At 42.3% G+C, this 25,045-nt stretch overlaps 2 protein-coding genes across 2 annotated transcripts in view; one reads left to right on the top strand and one right to left on the bottom strand.

Annotated features, from left to right (window-relative positions):
* The first annotated feature begins 351 nt into the window (after positions 1-351).
* Positions 352-15,392, top strand: LOC139665091 (voltage-dependent calcium channel gamma-1 subunit-like). The gene is made up of 4 exons (XM_071544057.1): positions 352-589; positions 6,487-6,561; positions 11,639-11,785; positions 13,400-15,392. Exons 1-4 carry the CDS (start codon positions 352-354, stop codon positions 13,630-13,632), a joined length of 693 nt encoding a protein of 230 aa, XP_071400158.1. The 3' UTR covers positions 13,633-15,392.
* Positions 15,393-17,077: 1,685 nt separating this feature from the next.
* Positions 17,078-25,045, bottom strand: part of helz (helicase with zinc finger) — a 67,278-nt gene continuing 59,310 nt past the window's right edge. Inside the window, exons 32-34 of the mRNA XM_071544052.1 lie at positions 24,051-24,681; positions 22,171-22,468; positions 17,078-21,180 (exon numbers count right to left, since the gene is read on the bottom strand). Of these exons, the coding sequence (XP_071400153.1) occupies positions 20,756-21,180; positions 22,171-22,468; positions 24,051-24,681 (1,354 nt within the window). The 3' untranslated portion in view covers positions 17,078-20,755. The remainder of the gene's footprint in view (positions 21,181-22,170; positions 22,469-24,050; positions 24,682-25,045) is intronic.

The raw sequence follows: 25,045 nt of genomic DNA, 5'->3' as shown, positions 1-25,045 counted from the left end.
TACCTCAACAGCTGTAAGTCTAAACTTGCGGTGCCTCAGTTGTAAAGCAATGCATAGTGAGTAGGGAGAAGGGGAGTTGAAACTAGGGCAATAGCAGTCTGGCCCCTTTCCCTTCGAACCAGAGGCACACATTTGCGACAGGGGGAAGAGAAGAAGACGAGCCTTAGGCGGAGAGAGAGAGAGAAAAAGAGAGGCGAGACTTTTTGGGAAGGCTTGCTGCAGTCCGCTGAGGAAAGACAGCAGTGCGTGCCTGTGATTCCAGCATCACAGGTCAGCCCCATTTCGAATTGTTTACCGTCTTTATCGGGAGAGGGAAGGAACGTGTGATCGGTGAGCTCGCCGCCCGGCACCATGCACAAGCGCACCAAGATAAAGATCGCCATCTTCGTGCTCCTGGTGGGTATGGCGTGCATGTTCACGGCGGTGGTGACCGACCACTGGGCCGTGCTCAGCCCACGGGTGGAGAAAGCCAACGAGACGTGCGAGGCGGCCCACTTCGGCCTGTGGAGGCTCTGCAAGAAGTACATCTACATCAGCTCGGAGAACTACGTGGCGGGGCACGGCTGCGGACCCATCAGCCTGCCCGGAGGTAAGAGCAACTCGAACAGCAACTTTTGGAGGTCAGTGTGGGATGAGACGATCCTAAAGCAACACTCAGAGAGACAAAGGCACAGCGTTGTACCTTTTGTCTCTTGGGGCTGCACCTTCGTCCGAAAGGTATAGTCCTGCACCTTTCTTTTTTTGTGAGGTGCTTTCAGGCATCCCAGCCCAAAGCTCATGATGTATCAAGTTTCTAAGAATAGAGGTACTGATCTATGATCACTGGGCAGCTCATATGACTACATAAACTTATCTATGCGGAGGAAGAGAGATCCTATTCTGAGCTCCATACTTGTGGGCTTGCGCAAGGTGACGTGATGTCCACTTGCATGCATAGAAATTAAATATATATGGGGTGAAGACACAACTTTTGCTGTTTTGGAATCTAGACCTGTACAAACCCAGCACTTGCAGCATTGTATTTGTGTTTTGTCTGATTGAAAACTGAAAATTTTGAAGAAACAAGTATTGACACCAGTTGAGTTCTGTTTGATTTTACCTTGGAACAAACTGTAACAAAAGTAATTTGAAAGTTATTTTTTCTTATTTGTTTTTGTTTTTTTTATAAATTAATCATCACCGGTGTTGTTGAAAACCCTTTGAGAGCTTGCTCAAACACAAGCAATAGTCATCTCCTTCTGAATTTAGGCTATGGAGCGTCCCATGGTTATGGTTTGCCAATCTGCCCTTGGGCTTCATTCAGCTGCTCCCCCGCTGCTTCTCCTTTTCATAAACAACAGGGGCGGGGTGGAAACAACATCCCAGCAGGCCATGGTCTATGAAAAGGTCTTGAAAAGTTACTTGAGAAGATGCCATAACTATCTGTTAGCTGTACAGATACAACCAGACAGCATGTCTAAAGACACAGACCAGGGAGGGGCAACCATGTGCCATGGAATGCCAACAGTCTGCAGGTTTTCATTCCAATACTACACCAGGTGATTTACTGATCAGCACACCTTCAACCAGAGAGGAGGACCTAATCAGTGGAATCTGTAGTGTTTGGTTGGAATGAAAACCTGTAGACCCCTGGCCCTCCATGGCACATTGTTGCCCATCTTTGACATAGACTGCCCACAACACATTTTCTGTGGACCACCGTGCTTAGTTCTGCTCTCAGTTGAGCTACTGGATAGCAACTGCTATCATATGGGGTTTATTTTGAGGGATTCGTAGCAACGTAAGACCATGTTAGGACCAACACTCTGGGGGATGTTGTGGTTTAACAGGACTTAGTTACTAAGAGCACAATGTCTAGATCATCGAGGACTATTTTAATTGACTAAAACCAATGTAAACAATGCTAAGCAGTTGCTGACGAGTAATGACTCTCAATGATTTGTGATGGAAGTCAAACCTTCATTCATTTCAACACATACGTCTTTAGGAAGGTGCCATGCCCTGCTGGCACATGCAGCTCATTTGAGATTAAATAGATTAGTTTAAAGCTGATGGTAATCTGGGGATCCCTGTTTTAATTTGCTATTTCTGTTCATGTAAATTAGACTGGACCTTCCTCAACTCAAAAAACTCATTCTTACCCATGGTGGCTGTTAGAATCCCAGACATTTGTTGTCTGCAGGCCATTCTAGGAGCAGATGAAATGCCTAAAGGGGGCTTGTTTTCAGAGGCATGGCAGGCATGTGCTGAATACACAAAACAGCTTGACCCACCCTTGTATGCTGGGAATTTAAGGGATTGTTGTCATAAGATGCTATCACTCTAATGTTGGTATCATATCTCCAGTTTTAAATTCTAATTGAGAGCTGACATTGCCCCCACAGATTATTTTTTCTTTTGCATGAATAAAGCACTGACTGTGGTAATCCATAATCACATCCAGTCATAATCATGTCCAAAAGGGTCACTTTATTTTCTTCTTCTATTTCTCACTACTTCTTCTTCTTCTTCTTCTTAGTCAGTATTAAGAAGAATTTCTATGCAAAGAGACAATCCTTTCATCAAGTCACTTGTTGACATGTCTGCATCAGCATGATGTGTGGCCGCCATGGCAGCCTTCATGTTTGTATATAAGCCTTTTCCAAGATGATGGGAGCCCAGCTATGGGGCAGGGGGTTTTCCTGGCCTAATAGCTGTATTTGGAGAGGAACATCAATGTTTATCATACTCCCACATCTTAAGAGAGGCGTCAACCTCTGATCCAAAACAGGACACGCATGTGAGGAGATCCTCTTTACTGTGAGTCACTCATTTGAGAAAAAATTGGTGCTTGGGTCTGACCATCTTGTGATGACACGTCTACTGCTGACAAAACCCAGATGATGAGCGTTAAACAACACGAGATGACTTCATAAACCTCGGGTGATGTATAATGCACACTGATGGTTCATTTCAGCTCAGCTGGGTTTCCCACTGTTCTACCCAAGCTACATTGAGGACTATTTTAGTGACAGGTGCTGTACTCTGGTCTGAGCAGTCCCTTTGACTGCTCTTACCTTTCATGTTGGGTTGTCAGTCTTTCCAAGCTGCCATAAGCTGTAAATAAGCCACATATGATCTATGCTGTTACCAGCTTGTCATGTTGCAGAAGAACACCAAACATCAGGAATCACCGCGCTCTAATGCCAGTTTGAATGCCCACAGTAAACAAAGAGCAGCAATTACTGTAAGTGGCCTGTTCAACACGGTCCCAGATACAGAAACAAAGATCTCTGTGTGTGTTTTTTTTTGTTTTTTTATGATGTGCAAAACGCTCTGCAGGCAGCCGTCGGCCCGGGGGTTATAAATATAGGCTGTGTAAATACCCAGCTGTCTTGGGTGGAAGCCGTGAGGGTCAAGTGTGCACACAAGTCCAGCGTTCCTCTGAGTGACAGGGCCACCTGGAGGAGCCGGGCATAGCTCTCAGGCCTTCTAAACTGTTCCCACGGGACGGGCCTTTAACCCCACATCTCTGGGCCGCCCATAGCCACTCAAATCATTTACGACTCTCTGACAATAAGATGCATAGGCTGAAAAGCGAGCGAAAGTGCTTATAGGTACTCCGACATACCAGCCCAAGGATGGGCGCTGCATTGCTGGGGAAGTGCCAATGATGCGTCTCTGATGCTATCGCCCAATCGACATATGTTTCCATACGCTACCATGAGTATAGGATCCAATTACACCTCCACTTATCCTTATTTGGAGTTATGAGGACACGAAACAATGTCTCAATGTAAATTTAGTTGCGTACATACTTATGTTGGCCCTCTATCAATTTAATTTTCTGTGCTAGACTTAAGCATGAGGGAAGTTCGGTGTCACGCACGCGACAGGTGCGGCCAAATAGCGACGACAAAATGAAAACACGGCTTTACAGGTCTAGGCCAAACTTAGCACTGTTGCTCATATGAATTGACAGTTGATAGCCAAGCTGTGAAAGCTGCTGCGGTGCCATTGTGACAATGTGCAGAGTTCCCGCTAATCTCATGTCCTCACCTGATCTTGGGAAAGATGAAAGATCGCCCTATTAAGAGCTTTTCACAGAGCCTGTCAGCACATCTCAGCAGGGGGAGGATCGACAAATATTTAGCGGTGTGTGCATGTGTGTCAACATGCTTCCACACATGAACACACATTCATTTATGACTGTCCTCATATCTTTGTTGGAGCACACTGTGCACTCAAAGGTGTGTACAAAAAGGCTAATTAGGCAATAGCCAGCCAGTGAGATGTGGAGGTGAAGCTGCTTAATAGAACTAATCACTGTAATTTGTGTAACCACTAACAACCCAATCCAAGGCCTAATAAATGCCAAGTGGCTCCACTTAATCATACAGAACGAACCCTTTCTCCATTTAAAGTGAATGAAGAGCCACTTCGCCTATCCAGGGGTTCTTGCACTCTTTCAAGCCAGGAGCCAAAAGAGAAATGTTGTCTCACCCTTTTTCACCCATTTAGGAAAAACGACTATTATTCTTGTCATATGAGAACCTAGCAGAAACAGGACTGCAGCCCATTTTGAATCAGAGCCCATTGTTCACAAAGCAGCAAAAACACATTTGCCTACATTATGATTTACCTAGGAGTTGTACAATAGAAAGTATAGGCTTGTTGCTGCTGGATAAGCGTTATCCCAAAGAGTTAACATTGGGTGAGGAATGGATTTGCATTTTTCTTTTTATTAAACATGAAAATTCACAGTTATGGGAAATTGCTTGCTATTGAGGTTCAAAGATATCTTTCAGCCTCGCTTTTGAAAGCGGGATTTGACTCAGAAGTACAACTAGTTGGCGAGACTCCATCACACCCCTCGCACACGCCTTCCACTGTAAAAACCAGACAAGCTTGTTGCTTAGTAACCACCTCTGTGTGTGTGGGGGTTTTTTTTTCCCGTGATGGCCAGTCCCTGTCCTCATTCACAAAAATCCACATTATGTGGGCACACCAGCATTAACAGCTCTTAATTTCAAAAGAGGTTTTTGTAAAGAATATATGTGTACTTGAGCTTTTTTGTGTGTGCAACAAGAGGGCTTTTTTGTGCGTTATATCAAATGACTGCATCTCATTTGCATAAAGTGGAGACATACCAACCACCTGACATCCCTTTAAACTTATTGTCATGGTAGGAGAATTATCTCCCATCCCAGCGAGGCCCATCATGCTGTGAACGTGAAGCGATAACATGCGGTAACACATGAAAGCGTTTCAGCGATGCCCCATGGTGCGAGTGTATGGAAGCGGGGATTAGGAGCATGCATGTGAGCGGGGGGACCTCATGACATAACCGAGATCCCTGCCAGATGCATTCTACTTTCCCGGGAGATAAAGTGACACGCCGGTCTGGTGTCGCATACTGTGGAAGTCTTCACACTTCTCTGCAAATATGATCATCTGCGCCGGTGTCGTATTACTTTTTGTTGAAGTGCGCATTCTCCCGCTAACAGAAAACACATTAACTTCAAGTTGTGTCACACGAACTGCAGCCTCAGAAGCCTCGGCTTCTCCTCACTAGACCAATTAGCCGAACTATGAATACATTTCCAAACCCCAGCGGCACGCATGTGATATTAGTCAACACTCGAGATTTGACAGGAAAACCAAGTCTGTTTCCAAACTGGATTCAAATGGTTCTTTTCAACAAGTACTTACCCCGACCGAACCGCCCAATCCCTGTGATCACACAAAGCGAGTTGGCTTTAGTTGTGCCCACCTGCAAATCCCTAAAGTTTAACACCTTGCCTGTGCAAGATTGAGTAAATTGGACGTCTGCCATTGCCATTGCTACCATAACAGTCACACTACCACACAAATAGACCAGGGTCTGGCGTCACAAATTTTAGCAGTAATATTATCTTAGTCCTTTGGCTTACAGTGGAACAAATATGGTGTTAACCGTGAGATGTTTTTGGAAAAAAATTGGGCCAAGACGTAAGATAGACCTAAGATAGACAGCGTGAATTGTTTGATGAAAGTATATCAGGCCGTCCGTTGGAATTTATGATCACTGCCTCACAGCAGGTGGTCGGTGGATCACATCCAGCAGTGCAAAAGCATGTCGGGCAAAGGTAGAGCGGAGGTGTGAGGAAATTCAAAGGCTGGGTGAAGAAAAAAGCGATGACAGTCTCTGCAACACAGCCTCACGTTATTTCATGAAATGAGCACCAAGTCTGAAACGCATTTCATGAAATTTCATGAGGCCAGGCTGATTTTTTACCATAGTTTTTCTTGAAATAGATACAGTAATATCAAATACAGTTAAGTAATGTTACTTATCATCACTATGTAATGGTGTGAATTGTCACCTTCTGTTTTTCACTGAGATCCATTATGTATTGTGGTACATGATGGTTTTGAGCTACACCGGTCTGCTGTGCCATTACAATGAATGGTACCTCCAGTGCATCTTTAACTTTGAACTAAATCCTGTTTTCCCTCTTTTCACAGAGGAAAATTGTACATACTTCAAGCACTTCACTCCAGGGGTGGATGCTGAGATATTTGAATATAAAACGCAAAAAGGTAGGTTTCCTTTTGTGGTTCCTCTATGTCTGTTTTTTAAATGTATACTTTGCAATGTAAACATTAAACTCCTCACATCTGGGTAATGGATGCTTTCCTAAAGAGTGTTGCATGGTTATATGTGATTAAGTTATCATATGAACGCACCTGCATCTCATCATCCATGGTGTTATGTATATATTTGTTTCCCGAAAAGTTGTCAACTGCCCTCCCATCCCAGCAAGAATGCTATCAGATGAAGTTTTGGTTTGAATTGAAGTATTTCAATCACTAATCACGTTGCCTATATTAAGTGGATTTGTTCACATCTAACAAGGCATGATAGGGAGACAAATTTCATATTTTGTGTTGACAAAGGGAATGCCGTTTTACTTCATCTCCCTTGATAGCATCCCCCTGTCTGTGTCTATTTGGTTTTATTAGTTATGAGGGAAAACCTTTCTCAGATCTCTGCATTGTGTAAATGGTCCTTGAGTTGAATATTACAGCGAAGGCAGCTGACACTTTAAATCAACATTAAACTCGCAGAGTTTATGCAAGATGTTGCCAAGGACAAGTTGAGGTTGTAGAGAAATCTATTCAAGTCTATTTTTCAACACCCAGACTGCATCCATTCAGAAAACGCTCCATGAAATTTATATAGTTCAAACTACAGATAATGTGATATCACACTAAGCTGTGATTCAAACCTGAAGACATGTTGCTTGCCTTGTTGATGCAAAGTTATTGAAACACTAAGTGTGAGTTGCTCAAACAAGGATTCAGTTTTAAACTGGATTAAATCATGTTTTCATATCGGTCCTTTCATTACAGGTACATATGACAGTTATATTTTACTCCATATGGCCGTTTCCAGTCTCCAATCTATGCAACAAGTGCACTTAGGCTCAGTTGGAATTTACCTACATTACGTTTTGGGATTGCCCTATGAATTTTTGGTTCTGGTCTTATGTAAAACATTTTCTAAAGCTAGCTTCTGATGGGTGACACATCTGACCAATCCAATTTTATAAACCAGAATATACCACAGTAAAAACTGACTGCTGGACATCCAGAGCCACCATTTCAAGATTTTAATAGCTTTGGTTATGTAAGCTGCATTATCACTAACACAGCAAACCACTTTGTTTTCTACTTGCCACTCTTTTGCCACTCTTAGCAGTTCCTCTGCCAAGTTCTCTGAGGTGTGTCTGTCACTAAACTCAAAACAGTCCAGAAGACAGGACACCATTTTATAATTTTCAATGAAGTGACATGTAACAGACATGAAGGAAGTGGTGGCTCTGGATGTCCAGCAGTCAGTTGTCAGGCAAACTGCTGTAGCCTTTTTAACCTTTTCTTGCAGTGAAGCAAGTTCTCTTTCATACAGTCTTGGAATGGTTGTTTGGGAGAGTGTTTTCCTGCTTGGAAGAACATACATTGGATTGAGAGCATGGGTGTAGCTTCTAAATCCCTTGTCCTCCATGATTGAGAATGGTTGGAAATCACTTGCAATCATTTTAGCCAATTCCTCATCAACTGTGTTCTGTCTTGCTGGAGTCATGGTCTTTGGCATAAATTGGCTTATAGAGCTCTGGGTTGCAATAGGTTGTGGTGTACCTGATGCCTGAGGGGTGGCTGTAGAAACTGCAGCAGCAACTGTTCCAGTAGAGGCACTGGCTTTTCCATGTTCAGTAGCAGGCATGCTAGCTTGCCTTTTTTCTTCTAACTGCACTGTTGGATGTACAGTTCTAATATGCCTGTGAAGGTTGTTAGTAGACCCTGCTCGATATGATATTTTCATCTTACAAATTCTACATTCTGCCTTTACGTTGTCGATGTTATTAAAATGCATCCAAATGCTGCTGCGTTTGCGACTGTCACTCATCTTTTCTGCTGTTGTCTGTCATCACACGTGATTGGTCGCACGCACATACAACACAACATTCAGTCAGTGCATGGAGTGCTCATGGCCGAGCAGTGTGTGGCAGTGGCAAGCAGTGTGATCTTGTATTCATTTACAAAAAAAAAAAAAGAAATCGGCTCTCAGACGGGAGCCGGCTCCCATCATTCACTTAAAGGAGCCGGCTCATAGAGCCGACTCGTTCGCGACCGACACATCACTAGAGTGCATGTCTGTGCATGATTTGTCTGAGTGCATCGCTGATGCACTCAGACAAATCAATGTTTTTTGCCAGCCATATACAATATATTTGGATATCTGTTTGGCAATTACATGCCATTGATAAAGAGTGGTATGTGCAATGTGGGACATCAAACAAATCAAACTGACTGCCTCACAAGTTCCCAATGGGTCTAAGCCTGTTGTTTACAGCATGAAACAATGGATGGGTATAAATAAATAAATAAAAAATTTCCCTACAGCAACACAGCATCCTTCCAGAATCATGTTCTGAATTTTCACAATTATTGTCTGTAGCAACATGGGTAGAAAATGTCCATGTGCAGTTATGGATGAATGCTCAATCTGATTAATGAAAAAGAGGAGATCCATTGGGATATGGGGGAAGGCCCTCAGCTCAGTCACTACTGCTATACATCATTTAACAAGGACACAAGCCTACAGATATAGCCATGGTAGAAGTCCCACTTTCCACTGCATCCATAGCAATTTGGCTTCACCCACAACAACAACTGCTTGGGAGAGTTTTATTCATTTTTCAGCTGCCCAGAGTCACAAGGGGCGGTCTGGAAACTAGCTGTCTTCTTTTATTCCTTCCTCCTCCTTCCCTCTTTCCAATCCCCAACCCTCCTGTTCCTCCCATTCTCTCGTCATCCTCCACTTACCTTTCCCTCTTTCCATTCCTCCATCCTTCCTTCTAGAATCAGTCAGAAGCACTTTATTTGCCAAGCACAATATCCATTTGCTGGCATTGGTGCAGACACATTAGCTATATAGTTTACCACCTTTTTTGGCTGAGGTAAATCAACCTAAATTCAGAGTGTACCTCATAATATATCAAACTGATGTAAATTATATGAGAACAGACAATGCTCTTTGTAGGCTTGATAACAGCTGAGTCAGAATAGGCCAATACATGGGAAATCTTTGTAAAAGAAAAAAAAAAAAATTAAGATCCAGTCAAAACCAGTAGCTCCCAGCAAATAAACATGTCCGAGACTAGGACGCAACGCGGTGCAATGTTTTTAATCTTGCCATGTTAAATAAAGGCATTTTAACTTGCCTTGGACAATGTTTTTTTGCTGGGAGCTACTGGTTTTGACTGGATCTTACACAAGACTTCCCATGCATTGGCCTATCCTGACTCAAAAATTACTTTCTGAACATATAATTGTTTTTTGTTTACACTGGAGGTTGTTTGCCTCATGATGATCACCAACTGGGGGTCATAGTTCACCCACTACATCACCCTGCACAGTGTATACAGGACCACACACGGCACCTTAGGGACAGTGCAAGATAGGGAGTAAACTATAAATATCACTCTACGTATATACGCTCAACATTTTATCTACGTGTGTGTGTGTGTGTGTGTGTGTGTGTGCATGTGTTCCAACCCCCAGTACCTCCCGCTCTCTCCATCTTCCATTGCTGCCATCCTCTATCCAGTGACCCTGTTCCAGCTGTGGCCATGCTGGGCCCATGCAGCGCATGTTGCATGACAGCCCTCCTATGTAATGTGCATTAGGGCGCCAAGCACATGCGAAGCCCTGTCAGACCCAATTATTAGGGTGTAAATGTGAATAGGTTTGTGCACGGACTCTCTCTCTCAAACACACACACACACACTCCCCTTCAAACACATTACAAACTCTGAGATGTTAATGCGTGCGTGCGTGCAAGAGGTCCCCCTCCCCCCCACCCCCTCCAACACACACACACAGCATTCCAATGCTTATGGCTAGACGATGAGAGACATACTCCAACTTCTGCTGGAATGTATTGCAGCGCCGACCCAAGTCCCCTGTAGCGTTATTCATTCTTGACTGAGCCATTTGGCTACACCACAATGGAGCATCGCCGCGGGTTGGATGAGCACGGTAAATGTACGTCACCACAGGCGCATCCACCCAAGCAGCCGGCATGCAGCCAGACTCGATCCGCCATGGGGAGTTCGCCAGTGAAACATAAATGAAGTTGGATTGAAAATCTTGCAACCCAATGTAAGCTGAGAATAATAACAGGGAAGACTCTAGCAACGGATCTGGAACTTTTGGGCTTCTCCACCCAACATAAGTAACCCATGCAGAAATGTGCGTATTGGTCTAGGTGTTGAGAAAGTTTGGGGTTTTCTGAGTCAGTGAAAAACCAACAAGCTCCAGAGGCATCCAATATCTCAATTTCTGCTCCGTAGGGGAGCGCAGGTTGCAGCCCGTCCTCCCCTGCCAGCAGAAGATGAAGGCTCTCTCCCCACCCCAAAGGAGTGTCTCTCCCTGGGGGCATGGTTCATAGGCGAACAGGCGGCAGATCAAAGACCTATAGCCTCCTATCCGCCCCTCATCACTGGCTGACTAAGCTGCTTGGAATAACAAGCCCGTTACACACCGACGCTGTATCGGTAAACATGAGAACCAGATTACGCTCAGACATATGGTGCATTTTCATTCCTTTGCTGATTTTAAAAAGCCAAACTATAGGCCCAATTATGTGCTGCAGCCTACTCCAATTCCTATTCCTATCATTCTTGAGATGGAACTCAATAATACATTCCTGGTTGAAGCCCTCCACCGGCTTGTTATTGACTGCAGACATGACGTGATGCGTTTCATGTGCTACCACAGCCACTAGCAGATTTTTTTGTAGTTCAAGAAGTTAAAGAAAACTTTAAAGGGTGGATTCCCATTCAACCTAATCTAGGCACAAAGTGTACAAAGAGTGTTGAAGGGTAGGATTTGTTGTTTTGTTGAGATAATTCCATAGTAACACAAAAAATACAGCTGATGACTCCAAACAATACAAATTTAAATGAACAAAATTTCATTTAAAAATTTCATTTTGATATCTTTGGTTTGTAAAGGGAATTTGCGAATATGTCAAATTCCATGTGGAATCAGCAGTTAGATGTGAAAGGCTGCAGATGATCAATCCTGACACTCTTTGTCTGTTTTTTTCCAGAGTACAACATCTCCGCCGCAGCCATCTCCATCTTCAGTCTGGCCTTCATGATCCTGGGCTCCCTGTGTTTGATGGGGTCCTGCACCGGTAAAGGCAAAGGAAGGGACTACCTCCTCAAACCTGCTGGCATGTTCTACGCGTTTGCAGGTGGGCTCGCTTACCAAACAGGAATCGGATACTTAACCACAGGTGTTCAGGCTGTATTACCTGACATCTGAATCTGATGTAACGATCCCTTGTGCTATTTTTGGCGAGCACCGATGTAGAAACCTGGCTTGGATGTTCAAGGAAAGGAAGGTTGAGTGAGAGCAGGTTTGTCACATCGCTGCTGTTTTTTTTAGAGCCACTTCAGGAAGGTTCAACATGAAGTTCTGGCATTCCAGAACCACATCCCTCGAAGATGTTACTGCAGTTTATTAGCATTTTCTTGCATCTTGACTCGACCCATTCAAAATCTTTGAGGAAATCTTGACTGTGGCAAGAAGCAGCTGGTCAAAGACTGGCTTCCTGCTTGAGTATAGCATATAGGAGTGAAACACAGACTCTCAAAAGTTTGATTTTGCTGTTAAAATTCACTTTGAACATCTCAGAAACATAGAACTTTAATGACAACACTGAACTTCTGAGGGTAAATAAATTGCAGTGGCATATTGAGGCCGTTTGGGCTACACTTATAAAAACTATACTCATCTACACTACCTTGTATCTACATTAGGCTTTCATCTAGTTCACAACATTACACACCTGATCATTTCTAACCTCAGTATTGGTCTCAACAACAACAGGCTAAAGGTGGCTGACCCTGCTAGCTTGAAAACGGCTCGCTCAACATTTCAGAAAGTGAACTGTATCAGCAAACACTTAATTATGTAAGACAATTATACCAACAGCTGAGAATGGTGTATGACTACACACTTCTGGTAGCTATGCTGTCATATGATATATAACTGCTGTCCTGGTCCTGGAGATAGATTTACATACTTTGAGTTACAACTTGTTCTTCTCAGCCAGAAGCACCAGTGTGTTTAGCTACTTAATAACTATAAGTGTAACAGTTTGGGCTGCACTGTTTAAATGAAAGCTAAACGTTATTGGTGGTTGACTGTTGAACTGAACTCGTGAGTATAATTATGCATGATGAAAGGTGAAAAAAAGTTCCACTGAAAGTCACACTGACATGAAAAACTACTTTTTCGCCTTTTTAGCTCATTCTGTCATACCATACAATTATTTGACAATGTATGCCAAAAAAATTGAATTTTTATCTCAAAATCTCATTACTTTTACTTCCTGTAAAATAGAAAATTTTAAGTGGTGACATCATTGCGTACCAGGAAGTGTACATTCTATGTGCGTTCTAACCAATAAAACCACAGATTTTTTAACAATCCCACCCCTGTCTCTCCCTAACTCATATCCCATTGGTTTACACTTTTGAATAATCCCTCCCCATGTTATGCCCCGCCCCCATATCCTGTTTCAACAGGAAATACATCACATTAAGGAAGCAAAATGGTGTCAAAATGCAGTTTCATTATGACTTTAAGTGAAGCATCACTTCAACTAAAGTCTCAGCATCACAATAGTACATTTAATTCCATTTATTATCAAATGAAGGTAATTTAATCATCATTTAGTAGTTGTGGGGTAGAGTATCAATGTTGCATGTCTAATTTTCCTATCATTGAAAGCCATTTTGACTGGTTCTCTCTCTTTCTCTCTCTCTCTCTCTTTCTCTTTTTCCCTCCTCCTCCATCCCAGGTCTCTGTGCCTTCATCTCTCTGGAGGTGATGCGTCAGTCGGTCAAACGCATGATCGAGAGCGAGGACACCATCTGGATCGAGTACTACTACGCCTGGTCCTTCGCCTGCGCCTGCGCCGGCTTCGTCCTCCTCTTCCTCACCGGCCTCGCCCTCCTGATCCTCTCCATGCCCCAGATGCCCCGGAACCCGTGGGAGACCTGCATGGACGCTGAGCCCGAGCAAATAGAGTGATAGCTAAGACAGAGGGATGGATGAGGGGATGAGAACGACTATTTCTTTTTTTGTTTTGGAATGCAGAGATATTAGATTCATTTCGAGAACAAGCGTTGGCCATCACAGGGTAAGGTCAAAATAATGGAAACGGGCGTGGATGGACTGTATCCATGCTGGGAAATTGAAGTTGAACTCATGAATGTGGGAAGAGCATGAGTTTCTTATTTTCTCCTTACCCTGTATGCTTATACAGTGTATAAATACACAAAGTAATCCTCTCACAGACCTTCTTAGGTGTGGTTCATGTTGGAGACTGGGGTTCACAACACATAGATAAAAACAAATTTCACATTTTGAGAAATTTAAGGAATACAGCGATGGCCCGACATCTTGGTAACTTGATTTCACGTACTGCATTTTGTATGATATCTTGTATATAACTCATTTTCTTCTGTGACTTGCGCTGATTTTGTTTCTTTTGTACGGTGTCGCCCAAGTCATCGTCCACTTACTAGAAATGTCAATCAAACAAAAGAAGTCATTCAAATCTGTTCAGGAAATTGTTATGAAAAATAATATGTATTCATGTCCAGTTCAAATCAAATGCCTTTATATCTGCAGTTACATTTCAGTTGTTCATGTGTTTCAACTTGAATTTATTATGGACACATGAAGACCGCGAATGTCCCATCAAAGCGAGACGTTCGTGAGAAAACGAATGATGTAGTCTGATTAGCACTGAGCAGGTGTGTGCGTATGTGTGTGTGTGTGTGTGTGTACCAAGCAGAATGCTAAACACCCAGACAGTCTGCAGCACTGATCATTCAGAGTGCCATGTTGGAAAGGGTTCAGTTCTAGCAGGTGCACATACAATGCCTTTTTACTTTTTACTTTTCGACAGCTTCCAATTTCAATGGAACCCGAACGGATACAAAAGATTTCTCTGTTCATTTTCATCTGTCACGACCCGTTTGATACATGTGGCAAATTGTGGCTGCATCTCTCCATGTTACCGCATTTTTTTTCTCTATGGACAAAAAGTACAAAGGATGTAAAAGCCTGCAGGGTTTTCATAACAATACTGCTTTTTATTTCTTAATATATATGTTATATTTCTTTTGATAATACAGTAATGTACATTGATTTTGTCTACGAGCCTGCAAGTTCTGAATGTCACTTTTCCCATTTGATGTTTGACTGAATAGATGGGGTAAAGAAGTAGTGCGTAAAATCGTAACATCAAGCAACAAGAGGATTTGAATGTAGTGGAACCTGCAGACAAGTGACCTTATTCACACAGCGGCCATTTTGAATACTTTGGAAACTCTACAGCCCAGCTCTGTTCTTCTGTTGTGTACCAACTAACATGGACATCATACATTTATCATTTCACAGATTCCCCACTGAAAAACGTATTAGAAACAAATGGATCCGGAGGGCTATGGGTTCACAGTTTAATATTTGACCCATTATCGCTAACCACCAGTCTAGTCTAGGTAGCTAGCTAGTAGCTAGCCAACTTCCCTGCTAAATGCAAGCAGTCATTTTAGTTGTTGTTCCTGAGATTACTAGCTAATTTGATAACTGTTAGGTCTATCTGAAGTCCTCATTTATGTGTTGAAGTAACACTAGTTTTACATATTTGCCAATCTTTTGCACCCGAGTGTTCAAAATGTCGCAATGTGACTACGGTCAATAGACTTTATAGCGTGCTAGTCTTTCTTATTTTGTCTTTTTCTTTGGAATTGGCATGTGATAAAAAAGAAGTTATAGAAAACAGTAGAATTTGTGTATGTTATGTTGTAATCTTAACTTTCTAATGAAAATAAAAGTGAATTGCTAAGCTTTGGCAAACCTGTCTGTGAGATCTCGCTGTTGTTTTTGCAGACTGTCAGAAGGTGTGAGGAGACCGAGAGGCTGAGTGGGCGTTGATGAAATCAGAGGTTGCTTGCATGGCAGCTTATTACCCAGGTGGACCACTGAACCTGGTTTCCCACCATACTTATTACATAGCTCACTCAGCAGCGCATGTTGGCAAAAGAGAAGGTTTGTCCGGTGGGTGACAAATCAGGTGTCAGGCGATGTGAACTTTCGGAGCCTTCTGTGCAGACTTGTAGTCTGAGATGGAGGCTACCAATCATCTCATTTATTTACAGTAATTATACCAAAGTATCACAATTAATTTGACAATGATGTATTGATGTTCAAAATGCTACACATCACCCCTTTAATACACACTTCGATCTTGATTCTAAACCAAGGTGTCTGCAAGTTTCATCAGCTTAGACTTAAGACTTTTAAGACCTTTTTAATGCCGGTTAGGATTAAAAATTAACATATAAAAAAATATAGAATACATTTCACAATTGAAATAAAGGTGAAACTGAACACAATGGTATACATGAGTTGGCTGATTTGACACTAAGTCACCGCAATACTTGAACTGCTGCACTTACCTGTATTCAACACCTTTTGAGTCCTTGAGTTAAAATATTATAATTTCTACATATATTGAGACTTCTTCAGCACCTGGAGACACACTGTAATTTAGAGCCGACCTTGGCATCGCTGTGGAAAAGTGGCTTTGGTTAGAATCCTCATGTCAGGGATTCATTCAACTCCGAGTCTGCACTGAAGACAGACCGGCCTTCATTGCTTGGGGATGAAAACATGTGGACTCACTTGGATGAGTAATAAAAGCGGATAAGGGCCACACAACAGAAAAAAGGAGGCAATGTCTTCGAGGTGTGACACCATGCGAGTTATTGCTCCCTTCATAGAGCCATTAGGATCCCAATGCCTGGGCTAGATGACAGAAAAATGGATGGGGCAAAAAGGAGGAACACATTTCGGGAGAGGTAAATCTGACAGAGAGATGGATAAACCAAGAAGAAGAAATGTGTATGTGTGAAGCACAAGATAGGGTTTGCTGATATATAACTGGGCTGATATCAACCTTTTATTAAATACCAGATATTCGTCAGTCATGTGGACCAACTCACATATGATGGAGGTTCATCTCTGACCACAGCTACATGAAAACAGTCTAGAAAACTTGACATGAAATTAGATTTTGTTTGCACATTTTATTGGTTTAATTGTTGTTACGTTTCTTGTCGATCAATTCTTAATTTAAAGACCTAATGTATCCCAGTGTTTCTCTACCATTGAATAGGTGTGGTGGGTCTCCTGCCTTAAAGAGCTGCTGACACTAAAAGAATTTCATTAGTCTGGGTTTTAGTGGAGAGTTTTAGTGTCACATGATGGTCTAAATGCTGTTTCAGAGGCTTTTCCACCCTGACAAGAATTAAATTCTGGGGGAAACACTGAAAACTTGTAAATTTTTCAGTCTAAATATATTGATATCAAAAACACCACTGCGTGACACCAATGATTCCATTGAAACCACTGTTTGATTTTTTTTTTCCAGGAATAAAAGACCAAGCAATCCCAGCGGTTTCAATAAAAACACTTTAATAGAGAAACAAATAAAAAAAAGAAAAAAAGAAAAGAAAATAAACCTTTGAAACACAGTCTAAATCCTTTATTATAACCACCACCAATTGAAATGAAGAAGAGTGAAACAGATCTATTCATTATTTTGTACCCACGAGGGAGGAACCAATGGGACCGGGGAGACTGTGGGAGAACAGGTGTGCCATTGATTCACTGCAGCGAGGGGGGGGGAGAACGGAGGAGAGAAAAAACAGAGAACGAGAAGAGATGTGGCGTTTATAAAAGGCTGAACACAGTGCTCTCTACTGGCTGGGCAAAAGGTTGCTCCCTCCACATGTGCCATACAAGTTTTTTTTTTTTTTTTTCCTTCTTTAAAAAAGGCATCGATCGAGCAAAAAAAAACAAAAATAAAAATTGAGGTGCTGATATGTGATGCGGCGCAGCAATGGTGGTGAAAGAGTTTCAAATCTGAAAAGTAAAGAATCTCAAAGGACATCTCAATTTGTTTTGGAAACTAAAAGTCCTGCCAGCACAAAAAAGAAAATGTATCAGCAATAACAAAAAAAATCCCATCCCTTTAAAAATAAAACAAAAACTAAAAATCGTCCTTGGCTCAATCTCTTTTGCTTCAGAAATTCACAAATATCTGAGAAGCTGAAGAAGCGGTGAAGTATTAGTATTGCACAATTTAGAGATTAGCCAACAACTATTTTGTGGATTCATATTTGATTCACACTTTTTTTTTTTCTTTCTTTTTTTCCCCCGCAAAAGATATCCAAAGCTTAGTCAATGTGGCACACACTAGGGAGCAACCTCAGCTTTAGCCCTGCTAAATAATTCCAGAAAAAAAAAAAAAAAAAACTTACATGACCATTACATATTTCATTGACATGTTAGTAAAATATTATAATAGTTTTGTTCATAATGTCACAAGTCATTGTACACATCAAATAATATACCAAAATTTGACTCTGTAGGGTGAACAAAAGCTTGATTTTTTTTCTTTTTTTTTTTGTTTTTTTCCTCCACAAATCAATACAAACTGTTTGATAAAAACAGGGATAAAAACCAGCCAGGTCATCTCAACATGCATGAAAAGAAAATATAGTCTTCACCAAAAAAAAAAAAGAAAAGAAAGAAAAAAAGAAAAGAAAAAAGATTTTTGAAGCACAAAGCACCGGTGAACAAAAAATAAAATTCTTTAGCTGTGAAGTAGTGAGAAAACAGAAGAGGACAAATCCGGCAACATATACTTAAAAATATGTATTGTACAGTAAAATAAGTTGTTTCATATACAGCTGCAACACAAAGTCTCCTCTTTGCCAAATCAGCCAGACGCAATCTTTAAAAAAAATGAATCTAAAAAGTCACGACGAGATGTCGCAACCGCCAACCGGGTCGTCGTTGTCCGTTTCGAGAATTCTTTTTTTTTTTTCTGTGAATTTGCATAATTAAAAAGGGCATACCTCTTCTCGGAACAGCTTCTACAAAATTGAGGCGCTCCCAAAATCTGGTTTGTAAATACCTAGAAAATGCATATTTACAAGTATGTGTTGTTCACTGCTAAGTCAAAAAGACAAACCTCTTAAATCTGGACCTTGGAGTTACAACAATGAACAGAACGTGAAAGAAAACCAGAGCTTTGTGTCGTTCTCTGCTGATTGTTCAAAACACACCGAAGAGTGAAGTTAGTAGCCGTAGGATATTAGCTTTCTGCAGAAGTGACATTACAATTATACCAATTAGGCTATTGCTAATGCTAATTTATATTTGCGGATGGGGCAAAAACTGTTAAACAACTCATTAATTACATATAACAGGACAAAGCATTGGATGACTGTTTCCAGTATTGTTTTTTTCATGACGGGAAAAACACCGGTGGATGAATTTTTATCGCCGCTGTTCGATATTTTACCGGCATAGGACTGATAAGTCTTAAATCCTCAGGGTTTCGGTATTCTAGCAGTTTATTTTTAAAGATGAAAATGATGCGTAACAACCATCTGAATGCTCCTAGCGTCATGTTGCACCATGTGTTGTAGGCGTTAAGAAAAAACATTAAAACGTGGCTGGGGTGACTGCAAGACGTGGGCAGAGATTTTTTTTTTTATTTTTTATTTTTTAAATCGGGGACATCACACTCAACGCACATTAACTTGTGGATTACCAGAGAAAGAAACTCATGAAATCATATATATGACAGGATACATCAAATGCAATAATTAACAAGGAAGAGAGATTGCTCTACTGCCGCAGCTTTAATCTTCCTCACTGATTAGACCCGACTGAAAAAGCGAGTCGTTTCATTCTTTTGAACGGCCAGGAACGACTTCCGTGACTCTCGCAGATTATGCGCAGTCGAAAAAAAGACGAAGACACGTAGACTTTTCGCATCGCACCCTTAAATGTTCACTTTTTTTTCACACCTCACCCCCACCGCTCTCTACACTTTCACAACCCCTCTGACTACCGCAGCCTTCCGGAAAACACTCCGCAAAAAAACACGCCTTTCGTTCAACAACAGCAACTTCAACTGGTAAAGATTTTCTCGACATGTCGCTTGACACGAGTTGAAAATGAACCCTGCCACAATGCCTAGAAAAAATAAAATAAAACAATAAACGCATTGTGTATCAGCAGCAAAGGGAAGCAGTTTGGACTGATTTCACCTATCGCCATCTCAAAGAGAGCCATGTCTGATTTTCTCTGATCCTTAAAACAAAACAAAAAAAGGAATGACATGGTTGCCGTTTCAATGTTAATTTTCACACTCTATCCATTCTCGTCAATGACCGGTGAGAAGGAAAGTTAATATGCAATCAATATTTGTATTATTTTTCAGTAATTTATGCTTCGATGCATTTATGATTGTGTGTCAACTATAAAGAAAGAATCACATTTAACTATTGAATCACGGAAGGTGATTTCCAGGTAAGGATGTCTAAGGATTAAAGATCAGAAGCAAAACGAAAAGGAAAAAGCAATTCTAATGTAAATGCTAGCATGATACAGGAATTTAGGTACATGTCTGTGGCATACAATTCAGTCATTTATTTTCTTTATATGTACAGATTAGAGGAAAATTTATCTACTTCTATACAATGTTCCATATAGTTTCTGTGTCGGTTGACCACTTAGCTTTTGTCCGTTACCACAACTACAGTAGTATGAAAATCAAGACATAGAAAGTCCACTCAAAACTGAGGAAGACAAAAAAAAAATTAAGGAAAAAAAAAAACAAAACCCTTCAACATACTCATTTAATAACCAACTTCAGTAAGGAAAAAATATGCAGGTAGCTAAGTGGTCAACCAAATCCTGCCTTTTTAATTTTTTTTTTTTTTGTAACTTTTTTTTTAGCATTACGTACATATACAAGTGTACATAATATAAGTATATATTCATATATACATAATGAGTATGTATATATACCAGTAATGCATTCATTATATATACTTATGTCATATTTTTTCACAGATATGTGAAACAGAAGAAAGATTTGACTGTTACAAATAAAAAGTTAAAACAAAACAAAAAAAAATGCAGAAAACAAAACTATTGATAGAAACAATTTGTAAAAGCACTTTGCACCATGTTTTTGTATTTTTGGTAATTGTTTTGCTTTTTTTTTATTTTTATTTTTTATATTTTATCACTTACTGAGGGATCATACTGGGGGTGACACTCATTTGAAGTAGGAATAGTACCCATTGCTACCATTTGAACTTCCTATACTCAGCTCTTGTAAGAGGGAGAGCGGGTCGCTGTTCTTTTTGACCTGTTCGGGACGAACAGCTCGGGGCTTGGGTGGGGCGCGGAGGGCGCTGGCGTAGGACATGGTGGGCGGTTTGCTCAGACTTTGAGGGCCCTGGCTGGGCTCTGTGGGGGCCTGCGGCGGCGGCGGCGGCTGCTGCTGCTGCTGCTGCTGCTGCTGCTGCTGCTTGTTGTTGGGCATGAGAGGGGGGAACTGTCCGAGGTGCTGGAGGGAGTTGAGGGAGTGTGGGTGTGGCTGCTGGGCCGCTGCTGCCGCCGCCGCCGCCGCAGCCGCTGCTGCTGCCGCCGCCTCGGCCTTCGCCTGCTCCTCCGCCTGCCGAAGGGCCTTGGAGGAAGCTGCTGGACCCAGGATGGACGAGAGGAGCGAAGAGGATAAAACAATACAATGGATGGGGTGAGTTGGAAAGAGAGGAGAGGCAAAATTAGACTCAGATTTTGGGTTTAGTTAATCAGGTTAAAACACAAATAAAGCAGGAGGCATCAGCCCATGCAACAATACAACTCCACAGACAAAGCGAAACCCCCCATTCTTTGATCTGATGGCATAATTTGCAACGAATATCACAACAAGCCATTCTGTATTCTTTCCACTTCATATTGGCAAAACAAACCAGCAGCTACCAAACTGCTTTGCATCATCAACCCCCTGACAGCTGTCCAAAACAAAAACAGACTGCTGCACACGTCTTAACAAAACTAATGGCACAGCACCGTTTGTGCATGCATCCACTGCTGGCTACTGAGTCACTGCGACGGTTAAGAGTCACTGGCCCTCAATCATCATGTTATCGTGGAAAAAAACTTTCTCACGCCACTGAAATGAACGCAAATTACATCATGAACTGATAAATCAGACTGTGGTGGAATGAGAACCGTGTGGCATTGGTCTGGATCCAGTAAAGCGCACAGCATCCAATCATCCAATTATACACTGTGTCTCCATAAAGAGCCTATGCGTCTTCTGAGACTTTAAGTGGGCTATTTATGTGTCGAGAAAAATGTATATGCCATTATTCTTTGTCACAGAGAATGAGGAAATTCTTTAATATTCTGTAATTCCAATAGTGACAAAGATGGAATTGATAAATACTGACTTTTGTGGTGAAAAGATCAGATTTGATTGTACACCAGCTTGATGAGTGAGGGCCAAATGATTTTGTTTTCCGTATGGACATCTGGCTGGAATAATTATCGCAGGGACTGAATAGAAAATTGATCAAATGATGAAAACTGAGTGAAATCTGCTTTTTTAGTGTGCTTGTAAGGACAATAAAGCCCGGTTTCAAAAGGGAAACGCCTCTTGACAAAGCGTTCACCGATACTTACCGAGGAGGTCCCGGTGCTGAGCGAGTGTGCCGGCTCCGTTACATGGAATGTTCTGGAACGGGCCGGGGCCTCCGCCGTTACTGGGCCAGAGCTCGGGTGGGGGGTAACCGTAGGGCGCGTGCGGGTGCTGATGTTGCGGCGCGTGGGGGTGCGGGTGGGGGTGGTCCTGGGGGTCTGACGGACAGGGCTGGGGCTGCTGGGACAGGGCCGTGTGGGCGTTGGCGGGGGACGATTCGTCTGGGTAGCTGGAGGAGATGCGGCGCTGATAGAGGGGCCGGCCGGGGCCCCTGGGTTCATACTGCACAGGGGGGAGGGACAGAGACGGGACGGAGAGGAGGGAGACGGGGTGAGAACAAGATTTAGACACAGACAGGAGGAGAGCTAATATGATGACTGAGCTTAAAGAGTATCTAATCTCCAAACCCAAATCTGTGTAAAGCCTGATATCTAATGGTAAAATGCGTGCTAATGAAATTGACATCTGCTATTGGCTGATCTTTGGTGCCTGATGATGTCACCACCGCTTCTCGATATTCAGTTTACATAAATACATAAAAAGGAAGGGAAACATTTTATTTGCACTTGAAAAACAACGCAACAGCAAACAATGTCATCCCCCACAAATGAGACACTGAGCACAGCTAAAAACTTTTTCTTGTTTAAACTTCATACTGTATGAACTTCATTTCAACCCTTAAGGTAAGCAAAACAACTTAATCTGTATCCCAGGTACAGCTCATACACGTAATCCTCATCTCCTCATTCTAATACAGCATTTGAGCCACACATGTTCATATTCATTCTGCATCACCGACAAAAACTGCGATGATTTAAGCCCCGAATTATCCACATCTCCCTGTTAGCAAGCATAGCATCGTTTTGATTTTATCAGAGACTTTGGAATCTCTATTTCATTTAACACTAAGTGCTGGATATCTGAGAAAATCCTGGCTAAACTAATCCCATTACAATGCCTATTACTGCACCAGTACAGACAGAATTCAAACAAACGGGTTGTGCAACTGAGGCCTAATTTCTCTCCTTTACTGCAGTTGTCAGATCAGACAAGTAGAAAGTGAGAAAGTCACAGCTTTAATTTCAATATTTCAAAGCCTGGAAAATAAGTTCTCCCCTTAATGCATTTTAAATGAGATATTTGCATATGGATGTGATAACAGATACAGTGCAGGTGAAATAAAAGGTGTTTGTTATGACAACTAGCAGTTCAGATTTCACACTGCACAATAGGTTCTACATGTGAACTTGTATCTGTGCTTAAGACATCAAAGCAGGGAAGCAGAGAGCTCGCACTTGACAGGAAAAATAAAACCAAAGAAACTACAGAATCTGAAGCTAGGACCAAATAGGACTGACCTAATTCCATCTCACAAGGTGGGTAACAGGATTGAACTGGCACATTAATACTACCACTCTAAACGTTTCAACAACGAGGACCCTGAACTGCGCTCAAATGGTGGTGATCAATGAATGCTCTGTCACTTTTTTCATTGTAAGTCCAAGATAGCAGGCTCAAGCAGACCCAAAATAAAAGTGGCTTTTATTTAATTGTGGGATTAGGTGTTTATACTCTTCAGTATCACAGCTAATATCAGCAAATTCCAGCTATAAATGGATATGGTGTTGACATGCACCAAGCTCTTTAATGGAATACTTACAAGAAACACCAACTCTTCTTGGGTATTTTTGTTTTCTGAGGTCTGTATTTCAGGAGTTGCTATGTCAAAATTGCATCACAAATCCTAGCACAGTGATTTTGAAAACTGCAACATTTTTTTTCGCTTGTCAAAGGTCTCTCTCCCTCTCTCCGGTGATTTATTACACTTAATAACCCCATAATATGCTAATTAAATAACGCTTACCTCATCTACACTGTGAAGGGCTGTGGCTGCTGATGTTCTGGGGGACAGTGGGTGGTAGGACTCCTGGCCTGGACCTTGACCTTGATGTTGTTGCTGTTGTTGTTGTTGCTGGTGCTGATGGTGAAGCTGCATCAGGTGGACCTGCTCCTGCCTGCTGTGGTGAGCCATGACGGGCAGTCCGTAAGGAAAGCCGTGGCCCTGGTTCCCCATCAGGTGGTTCTGCTGCGGCGGGCCCACTGACGCGGCTCCGCCGTGAGACCACTGCGCCTCTTGAAGCAGGTACTTGACCTGGGAGGGAGGCGGACTGGCAGAGTGGGCTGGTGGCTGGTGTGGGTAGCTACCAGGATTGTAGAGGGGGTTCCCAGGGTGCTGCTGCTGCAGAGCTGGGTTGCTGAGGAGGCTGTCGTTGAGGAGATCGCGGCCGGTGTCATGGGAGTAGGGGCCCGACGGGAAGGGGCCGGTGTGATTGGAGGTGGCGGCTGAAGGGGACGAAGGGTCCCCTGGGGAACGAGACTGGGACTGGACCTGGCGGTACTGGAGGAGACGGGACTGAGGCGGGGGCTGCATCTCTGCTGCCTCCCTCGGCTCAGGCTGTTCCTGTGGGGGCATCTCTCTCAAGAGGCCTGGGTACCTGGGGGTTGAAGAAGCATTTCTTTACTCTTTTGAACTTGGCATGTTGTTTTTACGAAGCAGCAAGAAAAAAAACTATTTGCGGAGGATGAGAAAAAGGGCAAGCAATGCCTAAAGGGAAAGAAAACACATACAATGGTAACCGTGGAAGTCCCCATTCATGTAGTTATCCTGCATCTATCCAGAACCAGTACTTTATAAAAATCTTTCTGGAATGTTCACATAGAAAATTGTAATGTGTATCAACCACCAAGTTACCAGACTGTTCTATATACCTTCCAACAGCTGAGAGTAAAACTTGATTTTTCTCAACAGTAGTTCATCACGCATGCAGTGGTATCTCTACACCTGTAAAAAGGACAAAT

The sequence above is a fragment of the Centroberyx affinis genome, unplaced genomic scaffold (genome assembly GCF_046629955.1).
Source record: "Centroberyx affinis isolate AG114_WGS23_722 - 3 ecotype Tasmania unplaced genomic scaffold, CSIRO-AGI_Caff_v1 ptg004441l_1, whole genome shotgun sequence".
Classification (NCBI taxonomy): Eukaryota; Metazoa; Chordata; class Actinopteri; order Beryciformes; family Berycidae; genus Centroberyx; species Centroberyx affinis.
Note: the sequence above shows the minus strand (reverse complement) of the source record. Positions and strands in the feature narration are given on the sequence as shown.

What these genes read in the sequence shown, in the direction of transcription:
- LOC139665091 (XM_071544057.1), top strand. Translation starts at nt 352, where the DNA reads ATGCACAAGCGCACCAAGATAAAGATCGCCATCTTCGTGCTCCTGGTG. An exon ending in ACCCATCAGCCTGCCCGGAG is followed by an intron (nt 590 to 6,486) that starts GTAAGAGCAACT and finishes CTCTTTTCACAG; the next exon opens with AGGAAAATTGTACATACTTC. An exon ending in TGAATATAAAACGCAAAAAG is followed by an intron (nt 6,562 to 11,638) that starts GTAGGTTTCCTT and finishes GTTTTTTTCCAG; the next exon opens with AGTACAACATCTCCGCCGCA.